The sequence below is a fragment of the Zeus faber genome, assembly GCF_960531495.2.
Source record: "Zeus faber genome assembly, chromosome: 14".
NCBI classification, from domain to species: Eukaryota; Metazoa; Chordata; class Actinopteri; order Zeiformes; family Zeidae; genus Zeus; species Zeus faber.
In genome coordinates, this window is record NC_137200.1 from 23,811,869 (window position 1) to 23,828,139 (window position 16,271).

General features: G+C 43.1%; 1 protein-coding gene across 1 annotated transcript in view; it reads left to right on the top strand.

Annotated features, from left to right (window-relative positions):
- Nucleotides 1-16,271, top strand: part of LOC307240377 (calcium/calmodulin-dependent protein kinase kinase 1-like) — a 37,902-nt gene that overhangs the window by 17,649 nt on the left and 3,982 nt on the right. The window contains exons 5-12 of the mRNA XM_080014147.1: nt 3,392-3,443; nt 3,976-4,109; nt 7,290-7,326; nt 9,579-9,600; nt 10,703-10,791; nt 12,044-12,243; nt 13,965-14,018; nt 14,545-14,618. Of these exons, the coding sequence (XP_079870273.1) occupies nt 3,392-3,443; nt 3,976-4,109; nt 7,290-7,326; nt 9,579-9,600; nt 10,703-10,791; nt 12,044-12,243; nt 13,965-14,018; nt 14,545-14,618 (662 nt within the window). The remainder of the gene's footprint in view (nt 1-3,391; nt 3,444-3,975; nt 4,110-7,289; nt 7,327-9,578; nt 9,601-10,702; nt 10,792-12,043; nt 12,244-13,964; nt 14,019-14,544; nt 14,619-16,271) is intronic.

Consider the following 16,271-nt stretch of genomic DNA (forward strand, 5'->3'; position numbering starts at 1 on the left):
ATTTTAGGAATATCCCAAGACGTGTTAGGTTTAGGTTGGCTCGGCGACCGTTCATCTCAAATGGGATAATTATTGTTAAAAATATAATAATTCTTATGTTCTGGAAGAAGGCGGAGGCAGCGAAACAGCGGCTTACAGGGACCTTTACACCTGGAGAGAATTCGGTATGCTCCTGGGGATGAGACTGGGGGATTTGGAAAGATTTGGCCCCATCTTATTTCACCGCCTCGAGGGAGATCTTCCCCGCTCCAACTTTTCCTTTTCCCTCGAACATTTATGTCGCTTTCAAAGGCCGACACACCTGTGAAATATTGATTACCTTCTCTTTCATCATTTTCGACATGCTGGATCTTTTCAACTTGTCATCAAGACTGAGTTCTCTCTCTCTCTCTCTCTCTCTCTCTCTCTCTCTCTCTCTCTCTCCCCTCGGCCTTTCGCGTAAATGGCAAAACGAAATCCTTTGACACGGGGTCTTTTCATGTGCCTTGCTTTGATGCACCTGCGCCGCCGAGCGGAAGAAAAGTCACGCCGATCGAATGCGGCGCGGGCGTCATGGCGTCCGCGACGCCTCCCCGGCCTCCTGCCGCCGCTGTGATGCCGTCACTCCGTCGCGGGAGGATACGAGGCGTCGCCCCGGCGCGGCTCGCCTCATCTGCGGGAAGGCCTTCGGTGCGCTATTCTTCTCCTACTTCTTCTGTCGGGGTCAGAGTTGCGGCTGCATTGCCCAAACTTGCCGCCCGGGGTGCCGCAGTTTCCCCGGGGGGGGGGACAGAAGAGCAGAAGGGCGACGCAATCATGGATGAGCTTATATTACAAAATCATGGCTTTTTTTTTTAAGCTGGCGTGATCACATTTGGCACGGAAAGAACGACTTATTTTCACTCGGAACCCTCCTCTACCCCCACCTCCTCAGAAAAATGTGTAAGCATACATTTACAAAATGCACAATAGCGGAGGGCGGGGTTCGCCGACTGGGTTTCACCTAAATCGGTACAATTAGGATAATCCCACTGAAATGAATCCAGAATTTAAAAAAATGCTGCTCAGGTCAATATTAATGCGTCGCGGACCAGGAAGTCCGAGCCGGAGGCGATGAAGGAGCAGCCGGATCCTCCTGTCCGGTCTTCTCGTTGCCGGTCGCGGTCCAGATCAGACTTTTGAAAAAGCCGGACGGGAGTGGCGGTAAAATGTGTGTGAACGGGGCGTTACGCTTCCCTTCGCTTCCTGTACGTTTCCACCAATCGCGTGGCCGGGGGGTGGGTGTGTGTTGCCACGCATTACATGGAAAGAGCCTCCGACTGGAAACGACCAGACAAGTGGAACCACAACAATATCTGATGTATTGTTCATATAATAAACACGTGATTGATAATATTACTAACTATTACTTACATTACGAACCGTAATGTTCCGTGCGCTATCTCACGCCCGGTCCCTTCCTCATGTCCAGTATGGGCGGCTGGTATGCCGAATCGTACTCGTTCCTCCATAATTGCTGCCAAAGGACTGATAACGGCAACCGTAGCCCGGTCTTCCCAGCTTCCGTCTCGGCTTTCCTCCCGGGTGGGGCCGGGATCTAAGATCATGGTCCAGGAAATCCATTTCCTCTATTGTCCCGGTCGACCTGGAGGCCCGCATCCATTAAACCAAGCCTTTGCTTGGACCTATTTCCTTCTCTAAATATGTTTTTTTTTTTTTTTCTTAAACCAAGATTAGGGCGACTGAGAAAGGCCATTTCAATAAATCCAGATCTAAACCGTTATTTAGTCTGAGATTCGGACCTAATCTGTGTCTGTGGAACCGCCTCGAGAAGTGCTTGCCCGTTCCCCGATCGGACCACTGAATGGGCGTGCACCGGGATCCTGATCGCGGCGTTTCTGCAGTGATTCCACGTCCTGGTGTTGCCTCCTCTGCTGCTGCGGCGTCGCCTATAATGACTCCCACTAAACGCTTTCTGCTCTTCTAAAGATGCTGCTGCTGCTGCTGCGGCTGCTGCTGCTGCTGCCGGAGCATCTGTGTTCCTTAAAAGTTAATTCATTGCAGAATACACACTACGTTTGCCATCTGAGATAAGATTACACGCACCACACACACACACACACACACACACACACACACACACACACACACAATTGACTAAATATATGATGTTTTCAAGGGTGCGGGTTGCCAGATTCTGCACATACATACATCAAATCAGTCTGGGAAGTACAGTACTTACGAGTTTAATTCGTTCCGTGACAGAGCTCGTAATTCAATCTCCTCGTATAGCAAATCAATTTTCCCCATTGAAATGAATTTAATTAATTGATCGGTTCCAGCCCCCAAAAAAACAGCCCAATTTTTTTTTGTTACATGTTTTTAAATAAGAAAAATGTATTTATAAATAACAAATATTGTAGAAAAACATAATAACACATAATAAAAGAGAATGTAAAGAAATAAACCATTTTTTTTTTTCTATGATTTCATGCTTTAATTCAATCGACATCATCCGCTTCTTCTTCTTCATGGTTAGAAAAAAAATTTGGCAAAATAACTGCACAAAAAGCAGAAAACGCGAGCACAAAACACAAAAGAGATGCTTCCACGGTCAGGTAACCACGTGAAGTGAAGGAGTGAGAAGTGGGACGCTGGCCGGATTCGCTCGCCACGCCAACTAGCAGCGGCACCTGAAGCTCGCTCCTCCTAACTCACATTTTTGCTCGCAAATCAATACAAAAAAAAATTCGACGGCTCGTAACTCGGAAAACTCGTATGTTAGTGCACTCGTAAATCAAGGTACCACTGTATTAGGCTTGACCAAAATCCCCAATTTTTTTTTTTAAGGCGGGGGGGGTCTATCGCAACTCGTGTAGTGGTAGTTATATACCAAATAGTCCCACGGCTTCCAATCCAGGAAAACAGAGTGATAAGGGACATAGTAATATGGAGCTATCAGAGACAGTATCAAACAAATCAATACCACAAACTTGAACAATTCCTTGTTAAAAAAAACACAAAAAAATAGTCCTGTTGTGGCCCCGGGGCCAACGGTTTGGAACCCCGGCACTTCCCTTTCGCCTTCAAAGGCTGTTTAATCCGATGAAAAGAAACGTGAAGCTTTTTCCCCCGAGACTCTCGAGCTGCCACCAACTGCTCTCATCGCCGCAGCCCTCCCCCAGCTCTCTCATTTTAGGATGATATTCCATGTAATATTTCAGTGTTTTTATCTTTTTTCAAAAGCCGCGTCTCATTAAACGGGGCGATGCTGTGAGGTCATTCACCTTCGCTCAGATGATACAGCATGGATATGGATTTGGAACGCTTATTAGTCGGGGTTGTGTGAAACTGTTGTTGGACGTGATTATGATTCTCGTAATGTGTGCTCCACTCTCTCCCTCTCTCGCAGGCCATGAAGGTGGTGTCCAAGAAGAGACTGATGAAGCAATGCGGCTTCCCACGTATGACCCTTCTGTTCTATGTCCTATTCTATTCTGTTCTCCCTCTTCCACTGTTCATTCCTATAACCAATAGTAAAGTGCTTAGTTTAACAATTGGCCTTCATTCATTGTGTTCCATTCTGTTATGTTCAGTTCTGTACTATACTGGACTGTTCTATGTTCTCCTCCGCCAGCTACTTTAATAATGTGAATTTTATTATTCACATGTAAAAATAAAAAAAAAAATTGCCAAAAAAAACATTTTCTTTATGTTTCCCTCAACAAAAATAATGACAACCACCAAGTAAAATTCAGGTCATGCTGTAAAACATCAAAAAGTACGTTGATAAAAACATCGCTTTAATTATTTGCATTCAACTAGTTGGCCAAACGAATGACAGAAATATTTTTTAGGGGCAAAAAAAAACGTTATTTCTGACGGGGCGACGATATCAGTTTCTTCCCTGTTATTGCCAGATATCAGGAAGTGAGTGAAGATTAAAAAAAAATAGTAATAACATTAATTCTGTGCGGTGTGTGCCTTGGTCCGCAGGTCGGCCGCCTCCACGAGGACCCAAAGCCGCGCAGGGAGAACAGCCCAAAATCCTAGGACCCCTGGAGCGGGTCTACCAGGAGATCGCCATCCTTAAGAAACTGGACCACGTTAACATCGTCAAGCTGGTGGAGGTGAGGTCATTATTATTATCGTTTTTAATTATTATTATTATTATTTTCCTTTTTTAATATTATTATTATTATTATTATTAGGGGTCCAGCCCACAGGACGGTGTAATTGTACTGCTGCCCCTTATTGTTGTTGTAAGAGGAAAAATAACCCAAAATTTGGAAGCCTAAAACTATCTGTATCACAAACCTCTGCACAACACACGAACACGGTTACGTCTTGTTTGAACCGTGCTGTCACAAAGACCTCGTGGTCGAAGTTTCATCCAAATCGATCCACATACGGAGAAGAAATTAACCGACAAGCCAGTACGCCAGTCTGAAATATGTCGAATCCGGCTAAAACTATCTGGAACACATACTTTGTGTGTAAGCTAGAAACACGGCTGGGGGGTCGTATATGAATAAATATAGATAGCAGTTTCGATATGTTTATTTATTCAAATAGATCCACATAGGGAGCGGATATTGAACTGAACAACTTTGATCCAAAATATTCAGTATTTCTACTTATATGACAGGTGTTGTTTTCGAAATTGAACGAGATGAGGTTTACAGTAAGACACTTTATGACATAATATTATTTACTATAAATGTACAGATTATTATTATTTTTATACAGCATGGCATACAGTATTCAGAGGTCTAATATTTCCATTTTTGAGTATTTAACAAATCACAATGGAAAGAGGAAAAAAAAAAACAAAAGCAAACAAAAAACAACAAATGTACAGATTCTGATTGAAAATGTCCAGTTGGACCATGTCCAGTGTGCGGCGTGGACTCGATCTCTCTGTAGTGTTTAGACGTTACCAAACTATCCATTTACATGTATATTTATAAAGTTAGATTGATATTTTAAATCCATGGTCCACATTTCTTTGCCGGATTAATGAAAAAATAAATTAAAAAAGAATCCTTGAAATGTTGTGTGAGCGTCCCTCGAAAATACTGAAATGTGCGACTCAGTGATGAGTTCAAAATCCAAGGTGGCATCGGAAAAACAGAAGCCGTTTCATGGGATTTACCCACAGAAATATCACTGAAAAAATCTAAGACAATAAAGAAGCCATTGTCCAAAAATCCAGTCATCCAAGTCAGTCACAATACAAGGTCAGTCACACTGATGTCTCCTTATATGAAGGAAATGCATCTTTTTTTTTTACTACTTTTTAGCTTTAGATGCTTTGGCAATCTTGCTGTAGATACTTCCATGTCAATAAAGTCATAAGGAGAAATTCTGATTAAAGGAATTAAGGAGAACATTGTTCCTCCCATGTCTCCTATGTCTCTCCCATGTCTCATATGTCTCTCCAATGTCTCCTATGTCTCTCCCTAATGTATCCTAATTTTCTTCCTAATGTCTCCTATGTCTCTCCGTAATGTATCCTAATTTTTTCCCTAATGTCTCCTATGTCTCTCCCTAATGTATCCTAATTATCTCCCTAATGTATCCTATGTCTCTCTCATGTCTCCTATGTCTCTCCTATGTTTTATATGTCTCACCTATGTCTCATATGACTCCCATGTTTCTCCCATATCACCATGTCTCATGTCTGAGGAAGCCGCCTGGCCATAAAAAGGACATTTAGTGGGCGGGCTGTAATAACGACTCAATGCTCGTTCTGGAAGAAATGTCCAATAATACACACACACGCGCACACACACACACACACACACACACACACACACACACACACACACACACACACACACACACACACACACACACACACACACACACACACACACAGAAAATGACTCCCTCTCCTCTTTGTTCGCCGTCTTCTCTCACTCGGGCACACATGGGCAAATCGACCAATCTGCTCCCTCCCTCCATCTCTGTCTATTTAGCTCGGCCAGGCTTATGCCGGCCCGGCCGTCATTACAGGGATTGGAGCGAGGCGGCGATTCGGGCGATCGATTTAGATAATAACTTTTCTCTTGGTCGGAGAGGGTTAGAGCCCACGGCGCTCGCAGATGGCTGGGAACAACACACCCGTTGTTTCTTTTTTTTTTTTTTGTTCTGAATCCTTAACTGAATTCTAACCCACCTTCAGAGGGATCAGAAGTGGAACACGGCTGCATTTATCGCAATGGTATTTGAGTGATGCATTCGGCAAAATGCAGAGCAGTGAAAGGAAAATGTGACCGATTGTGTAACTGCATTTACTACTCCGACTATTTATTTAAGGGAAGAGCGACATGACTGGCTTGAATAAAACTGGCTCCGACATGTGGTTCTTCTTGGACAACCCCATAACTTTAATGGTTTCTACTCATAACAGATCATTTGGTTGTAATGGGCTCCTTAACGGCTGTCGGGGGTTGAGGAATGTTTATTTTATTGGTCCTAAAACGTGCACGAGGCGAAGTCGTACAAGTCCTGCGTAGTTTCTTGAGACGGGAGCACGCGGGACAGGCGGCCCACAAGCTCCGGGGTTTGGAATGTGTCGTGGCAAAGCCGCAATCTGCTTCCCGTCACAAACTCTGAGTCCGCGCCGATCGGGCAGGTTTGAACTGGTTAGAATGGTACAAAGCTTAATATGAATTAACCTGTTTGGGCAATATGATGAAAGAAAATCAAACGTAAAGGCTTAACTTAAGAGAATATATTTTTCATAAAACAAATTCTATATTTTTAGAAACATTATAAACTGAGGGGGGAAGGGCAACAAGTGGTCAACTAATATTTGAATGTTATTTAGATTTTATGTATATATCGTTCATTTTTCTGAATGTCCAATGAAAACATTTTTATAATATAATTATATAATATAATATAATTATATAAATATATATATATATATATATATATATATATATATATATATATATATATATATATATATATATATATATATATATGTATGTATATTTCTGTATGTATGTGTGTGTGTATATATATATATGTATGTGTTTATATATATATGTGTGTGTGTGTGTGTGTGTGTGTGTGTGTGTGTGTGTGTGTGTGTGTGTGTGTGTGTGTGTGTGTGTGTGTGTGTGTGTGTGTGTGTGTGTGTGTGTGTGTGTGTGTATGTATGTTTTTCTTTCACTTGCTGCCTTGCTTTCTTTACAGGGATTTGGACGTATAGGACACTTGTTATATGAAGCTGCTTCAACATAGCTCAATACTCAATACAATATACTCTAATGCCCCATTGTGTGTTGATGTTCCAGGTGTTGGACGACCCCGCAGAGGACAACCTTCACATGGGTAGGTAGACCTCCTCTCTCTCTCTCTCTCTCTCTCTTTCTCTCTGGAGAGCATATGACAGGCCTGATTATCGTAACCACGGCAACCGGAGGCGCCGTGCCGATTGTTTGGGCTGGCTGGTCACATGATGACCTGCACAACCTGGCGAGGTCGTCTGAATGGATGGGACCTTTTGGAGGGAGCAGGTGCAGTGTAGGGGCCGTTCCCCCCCTAAGGGAAGCTGTGCTGGTGAAGGAGGCGGACCCCGCCGTGGCCCCGTTTCTCTCTGCCGGCAGCATCGGCAAAATGAGTTTTTCCTTCCATCCCTCTATCCTCTATCCATCCTAGATAGATAGATGGATAGATGGATGATAGATAAATATATAGATGGATGGACAGATGGATAGATAGATGGATGGATGGACAGAGATGGATGGCTGGATGGATAGAACGATAGATAGATAGATAGATAGATAGATAGATGATTGATTGATGGATGGAAGGATGGATGGACAGATATATAGACATGTAGATATAAAGATGGATAGATGGATGATAGATGGATGGATGGACAGATCGATAGATGGATGGATGATTGATAGACAGATTGATAGATGGATAGACAGATAGATAGATGGATAGAGAGATAGATGGATAGATAGATGGATGGATGGACAGATAGATGGATGGACAGATAGATGGATGGATAGAGGGATGGATGGATAGATGGATAGATAGATGGATGATGGATAAATGGATGGATGGATGGATAGATAGATGGATGGATAGATGGATAGATAGATGGATAGATAGATAGATCCCCATAATGAGATTGCGGTGTCACAGCAGTCACCAGTCCAGTGTTTCCAACTCTCTTTCTGTCTCCACGTCACTGTCTCTTTAAGAACTAAACATGTCAGAGACCTGTTATTATGGTCTGCGAGTAGCGACGCAAACGATTCATTCGTCACAAAACAAATCTTGATTTGACAGAATGAAACGATTCCTGTGAGAATTCCATTCTCCACTCTGAGCTGAACTGCAATTTTGATCTTGCAACACAAGGGCTGATTTCCATTCTTTATTCTTGTGAAGCGGAATTAGAACCGTTGCAGGGTTGAAAAACACTGATATCAGAAATAAAAAAAACAATGTTTAATATAAATATGAAATATATATATATATATATATATATATATATATATATATATATATATATATATATATATATATATATTTACGCAATACACAATTACTCCCAAATCAATGGAGCTATATACCCAATGTATATGTCAATATATACCCAATATAAAAGGCAATATATACCCAATATAAAAGGCAATATATACCCAATATATACATCAATATATATTAAAATATCCGCCAAATATATATGTCAATATAAACCCATATATGTCAATACATACCAAAATATACGTCAATATATACCCAATATATATACGTCAATTTATACCCAATTTAAATGTCAATATATATCCAATATATAAGTCAATATATACGTCAATATAAACCTAATATATACGGCTATATATAGGTCAATATATACCAAATATATACCCATTATATACATCAATATATACCCAAAATATACGTCAATATATACCCAATTTAACTGTCAATATAGACCCAATATAAACGTGATTATATACCCAATATATACGTCAATATAAACGCCAATATATACCCAATATATATCCAATATATACATCAATATATACCCAATATATACGTCAATATAAACCCAGTATATACACCAACATATTCCCAATATATACGTCAATATATACCCAATATATACGTCAATATATACCCAATATATACGTCAATATATACCCAAAAGATACCCAATATACGTATATGTCAATATAAACCCAATATATACGTCAATATATACGCCAATATATTCCCAATATATAGTCAATATATATACGTCAATATATACCCAATATATATGTCAATATATAAGTCAATATATACCCAATATATACGTCAATATAAACCCAATATATATGTCAATATATACATCAATATATACGCCAATATATTCCGAATATATACGTCAATATATACGCCAATATATTCCCATTATATAAGCCAATATATTCCCAATATATACGTCATTATATACCCAATACACACGTCAATATATATGTCAATATATACCCAATATATACCCAATATACTGTATACTTCACTATATACCCAGGAAGCTTCTCATTCATTCTGTTTCCTCTTTTCTCTTTCTCCGTCAGTGTTTGAGCTGATGCCCAAAGGGTGAGTATAGGACATGCCCTTTTCTGTCATCTGTCTCTCTTCACATCTCTCCATCCCTCCTTCATCTCTCTGTCTCTCTCTCCATGTCTCCCTACCTCTGTCATCTGTCTCTCTCTCCATCTCTCCATCTCTCCATCTCTCTGTCATCTCTCTCTCCATCCCTCCATCATCTGTCTCTATCCACCCCTCCATCATCTGTCTCTCTCTCCATCCCTCCGTCATCTCTCTGTCTCTCTCTCATCCCTCCATCTCTCTGTCATCTCTCTCTCCATCCCTCCATCATCTGTCCCTCTCTCCGTCACTCCATCGCTCCGTCATCTCTCTCTCTCTCTCTCCATCTCTCTGTCATCTCTCTCTCTCCCATCCCTCCATCCCTCTGTCATCTCTGTCTCTCCCTCCGTCTCTCCGTCCCTCCATTTGTCCATCCCCTCCACCCTACCCTCCCAGGTTTTCGTCGCTCTACTGTGAGCCTCCTCCAGCCCCATCTTCAAAGGAAGGATGTTTTTTGGGCGGGATTTCATGCTTCTTAATGTGTCTCTCAAACTGCCTAACATCACTTCAGCAGTTTGAGAGAGAGAGAGAGACTGTTTTGCAACACCGCGTCTCTTTTTTACCTTAAAATAACAGCTTCAGAATCATTTTGATGCCGCACCGACTTGTAATTGCTGTTTTTTTGGCCTGGTAAAATTTACAAAAAAAACAAAAAACCCAGATAAATTATAAACTTGCCAATCAAAATGTCCGATAATAATGCTCATGCAAAACGCGGCTGCCATCATTCTCTTCTGATCAGTGGACAAATTGCTGACGATCGAGGCCTCCCAGAATCCCAGAATATTCACATTTACATAAACAAATCACTGTGGGTTCCAATGTATTAAAATTGATTGGAACAATTTTGGAATAGTCATGTTGATTAAGTTGCTGTGGCATTTATTTTGCCCATTTCAGGATCCCATTACAATCTGTTCCTGCTCTCATTGGACAGCAATTTCAGTGTGACGTGAGGCTGCGAGGACTTACAATTTTGATTCTATCAGTGGAATGTAATTGTGACCTTTTGAGATGTCTTCTTTTTGTTTTCCACCATGTGGATCTTCAGCCCCGTGATGGAGGTGCCCACCGAGTGTCCTTTCTCAGAACAGCAGTCGAGGCTCTACTTCCGAGACATTGTCCTGGGCATCGAGTACTGTGAGTAGCATCACTCTAAACATGACTCAGTTCCAGTGTGATAGAGAGTGATACAATGTGGTGGAGAGTGATACAGAGTAATTCAGCTTGATACAGAGTGATACAGTGTGGTGGGGAGTGATACATAGTGATGCAATATAGTGGGGAGTGATATAGAGTGATAGTGTAGTGGGGAGTGATGCATAATGATGTAATATGGTGGGGAGTGATACAGTGTGGTGGGGAGTGATATAGAGTAATACTGTGTGGTGGGGAGTGATACAGATTGATACAGTGTGGTGGGGAGTGATGGAGGGGGATACAGTGTGGTAGGGAGTGATACAGGGGGATATAGAGTGATGCAGGCTGATACAGTACATGGCACAGAGTGATACAAGACCCCCCTGGTCAACCTGCCGGGGGGGTTCTTTGGCGATAATGACCATCTGGCTGCACATTACCGACTTATCACGCGTTTACTTACTAAATAAAATAATAACTCGAGACGGAATCTTGATTTGAAATGATTTTATTACTAGTTTGTCCAGTTTAATACTGTCCTCTGATAAAAAATATCCCATAAGACTATATATATAGTCCATAAATATATAACAGTCCATAAGAACTTAGCGAAAACTACAGCGTAGTGAACTATTCACCTACAAGAAAACCTTTGCCCGACATAAGATGAAGCTTTCTCCACATTCATCTCTAAATATTACCTAATCTATTACGCAAGGCTTGTGTCATGACATCCACGCCAACGCCATTATGTCGTGCCAATTGCAAACTCGAGGCATGTTTTGAGAGCTAACAGCGGTTCATTTACCAGCCCTGCAATCTAGACTAGTCAAGAGTTTCATCTCTGATGAGGCGACCTCAGAGATGAGGTCAGCTTTCAGCCAATCAGCGGAGGGTTTGGGATCTTAGCCCCTGACTTCTGTTAAGTGACGAGGCTTAGGGAGCAACTTAAGTGGGATATGTATGTTCAAGTCTCTGTCTTTAAGCAGATCAGCTCCAAATCCTGCCACTAAGAAGGTACACATTCACATTAAAGTCAAAGTGTTGATTGCCGATCTTCACGTTTGTGCTCCCGTGTGTCTGCGCGAGGGAGCCGGTGCCGTTTCCCCTGCGTCCAGAAGCGCTTCCGTTATTTGTCCCAGGGCAACCTCTAAAGTGACATCTTCTCACTTTGTTCCATGAATCCTTTTGCATTCTACCTTCTCCCTCTGTAAGCATCGCACCGTTGTCCTGTCTCTCCTCGCGCCCCCAGTGCACTACCAGAAGATCGTCCACAGGGACATCAAGCCGTCCAACCTGCTGCTGGGAGACGACGGCCACGTGAAGATCGCAGATTTCGGAGTCAGCAACCAGTTCGAGGGCAACGACGCGCTGCTGTCGAGCACGGCGGGAACGCCGGCCTTCATGGCCCCAGAGACGCTTTCAGACAAGCGCAAAAGCTTCAGTGGAAAAGTGAGTGCTTCTGTCTATGCATTTAACCCAAAACATGACAATACTATAACATAGACCACAGGTCACTAATTGGCGGACCGGACCTATAGCCCATGAATTATTGAGAATTACTCATTTAGACGGAGCGCTTTTATTTGCACAACTTTTATTGCCTTTACGGTACTGGAGGAGCCGTCCAGGAACGTCACGGACCAATTGCGTGTGTTGTTATTCATCTCACGTGATGTTACCCTGCCAACCAAATTTGCACAATCCGACAAGCGTCTGTCACTGCCACGCACAGTCGAGAGACGAGAGGGGAGGGTCGCGCTGTGAGAGAACTAAGCCAGTCAGAGAGAAGTCATTTCACCTGGCGTGCTCCACAAAGGGAACAGTAGACAGCGGGAACAGAGCTTTTAGTCAAGAATGGCCAGATTCTTACATGTTCATTCTACCCACGGGCAGTTCAAAACCAGTGTGTCTCATATGATCCCAAGGCCGTGGCGATCATCAAAAGCGACGACGCGAAGTGCCACTGCGAGACGAAGCATGGATCTTTATAACAGACACAGCCGCTCAAATCCCAACTGAGAGCCCAGAAAACAAACAATCTCAAAGCCCAACATGACCGGTCCACCAGAAACCTAACGCGTTCATTCACCGCCCGACAACGTGCTCACGAATGTTCCCCTTAAAAGCACTTAAAAGACACGCTATGTGCCTAACAGTTGGTGATCTTGAGGGAGCCCATGTGCACCCATTAAATAACTCCGCGACACGTTTCAATCTTTTTACTTCCCAACGTCGCCTCCTCCTCCTCCGCCTCCGTCCCGCAGCGTCTTATGCAATCAGGAGGCGGCATTCATTTGACGACAGACGCCGCCTGCTCTCCAGCCACCGCCGCCGCTGCTCGGCCGGGCGCCGTGGGCGCGGTTCTGCCTTGAGAGGGAGCGTGCGCGTACCGGCGGAGAGGCTCCAGCATCGCGCGGAAAGAACCCGATCCAGGGCTGGAGTGGAGCACGAGGAGCTTCAAGTGGCCGTTTGGCCCCCCCTCGCTGATTAGGAGCCGTTTGGGCTTCCTTCGAAAGCCCTTATTTGTTGTTATTCACAGAGATGTATGAAAGTGTGATTAAGAAACATTTCGTCCCTTAAGAAGCCATTTTTAGTAGCGAGGCGGGGGTACTGCATTATAAAATATATTGCAATCACGTGGAAGAATCTGTTGCGGTAAAGGTATCCCAAGAGACAAAAACTAATCCCAACACTTTTATGCTGGCTTTACACCGAAACTGACAAACGATACCAACAAACAGGAAGTCCATTCGCTCGTGTGGACAGGTGGATGTATGAATGTCACCGTGTTCACTATCAATGCAATTATTTTTATACAAGAGATTGTGTGTATTTATTAGTTTTATATGTACTATATAAAGGAAGTATTCAACTCTCATTCACGGAAAATGGCAAATGTTCAACTGATCAAACCACTCGCCGTTATACTGACAATATGTTCCCTGACACATTTTGAGACTCCGATGGCGACTGGGGGGGGGATCCGACTGCGGGATGCGTTTTTGGATTAGGTGTGAAGCCGGCTAGAGAGGGAGGGATGGAGCAACGGGCGGCTGCGACTCCGGCGCGTCTCTCCCCGTCCCTTCAGTCCAACCTGCACCTCATCGATCTCCGCATGCCATTTCGGCGCCTGCTTTCTCACTTCCTCTCACCCGTGTTTTCCCCGGCAGGCGCTGGACGTGTGGGCCATGGGCGTGACGCTCTACTGCTTGGTCTTCGGGAAGGCAAGTTCCACGCATTCTCTCCGGACATTAACCTTCTTTTTTTTTCTTTTCTTAGCTGCAGAGTGCAGAACGTTCGCACGCCGTTCTACTGCAGCTCCTCCAGTGACTGAGCTTAATAAGAAAAGTTAAAAAAAAAAAAAAAACCTGGCTAATAGGATCTAAAGAAAAGGAACAATCTAGGATAAGATGCTGTACAGTCTTATGTGCAGTTTGCATTATGCAAATAAATATGTTGTTGTCTACCTGTATTTCCTATGCTGTTGCACAATCTACGTGAGATGGGAAATATAATGCAATAAGTGCAATTGTCGTCCGTCTGTCAAATACACTATTCAAGCTCTGTGCAGACGTACACAAGAAAAAAAAAGAAAAAGAATATACTGTATATACCATCTACCACCTGTTTTCCTCTTCTCGGAAACAGATTCTTCTGTCCATTTCTTCTCAGCTGAGTCTAGGGACATTAAAAATGATGTGATCCCAAGTTTAGTGCCACCTCTCTCTCTTCCTGTCCCCTGTCGTCCAGTGTCCCTTCATAGACGACTACATCCTGGTTCTGCACAACAAGATCAGGACCAAGTGTGTGGAGTTCCCCGAGTCGTAAGTCAGCACGCGAATACTGCATCCGTGCACTGCGTCCACCCAAATACAGCACCCATCCAAATACTACATCCACACATTGCGTTCGCCCTAAAACTGCACCCGTGCACTGCATCCTTCCAAATACTGCACCCACCCAAATACTGCATCCATGCGCTGCATCCTTCCAAATACTGCATCCATCCAAATAATCCATCCATGCACTGCATACACCTAAATACTGCATCCATCCAAATAATGCACCCATCCAAATACTGCATCCATGCACTGTATCCATCCAAACACTGCATCCACGCACTGCATCCATCCAAGTAGTGCATCCATCCAAATTCTCCATCAATGCACTACACCCATCCAAATACTGCATCCATGCACCGCAGCCATCCAAATACTGCATCCATGCACCGCAGCCATCCAAATAGTGCATCCGTTCAAATTCTGCATCCATGCACTGCATCCATCCAATTAGGGCCTCCATCCAATACTGCATCCATCCAAATAATGCACCCATCCAAATATTGCATCCAAGCACTGCATCGTTTAAAACACTGCATCCATCCAAGTAGTGCATCCATCAAAATACTCCATCCATGCACTAAATCCATCCAAATACTGCATCCATGCACTGCATCCTTCCAAATTGTGCAACTATCCAAATACTGAATCCATGCACTGCATCCTTCCAAATAGTGCATCCATCTAAATACTGCTTCCATGCACTGCAGCCATCCAAATACTTGTTGTGGAAATTCAGACTTAGGCGCTAAACTCATGTCTGACCTCTACAAATAACCTCAGGTCTCAGAAAACAATAATACAAACAGTTATTTATTGAGATATTTGAAGAGACTTTCACGGCATACAGTAGGGCGGCCTGCGTCCAAACATGCGTGGAAGGGCATTCGGTCCTGTCAATAAGTTCGGCCCACAGGGAGAAGACATGCGATCGGTGCAATGGAAGAAGAATCAATACATGAAAGGTCATATGGATTTCCATCACATATACATGCATCCATATACTACTAGATTAGATTAAATACATTTTATTGTCATTTGGTTTATCCAATTCCTTGCCTCCAACTGAACAAAATGCTGTTGCCGATATAAAAAATAATATACCACCGTCCTGTACAATAATATACACTGCATCCACGTTCTGCCTCCATCTGCCTACTACATCCACACCGTCTGGTGATGCAGGAATTCTAGGGCTCCTGCCCTGCTCTGTTACACCTCTGGAAGATTAAAAGAACGGCGTGGAGGGCGACGAGGGGGAATGAGAAAATGAAAGGCGAGAAAGACTTTCACTCTGGTAGATCCCACCGTTGCGATGTTCAAATGGTTACTTTTAGCTCTTCCTACAGATCTCTGTACATTTACATTCTCAATGGGTCTTGTCTACCCTATGAATCCTATCGGGTGCATAACTTGTTAATAGATCTTGGAATTAGGTGATAACCTCACACAGTCTGCCAACTTTCCTCTGAACTCATCTCTCGCTTATTTTATTTGGGCTTTCCAGGTGAAATTGAATTTTAAATTGTTACTCAGATACAAGTTACTACACGTTGTATTTTCTTCTATTCTTCTATTGCTGCCGTTTGGGGGTCATACCAAGTACTCGTTCTTTGACTCCTGGTGCAATGCAAGCTG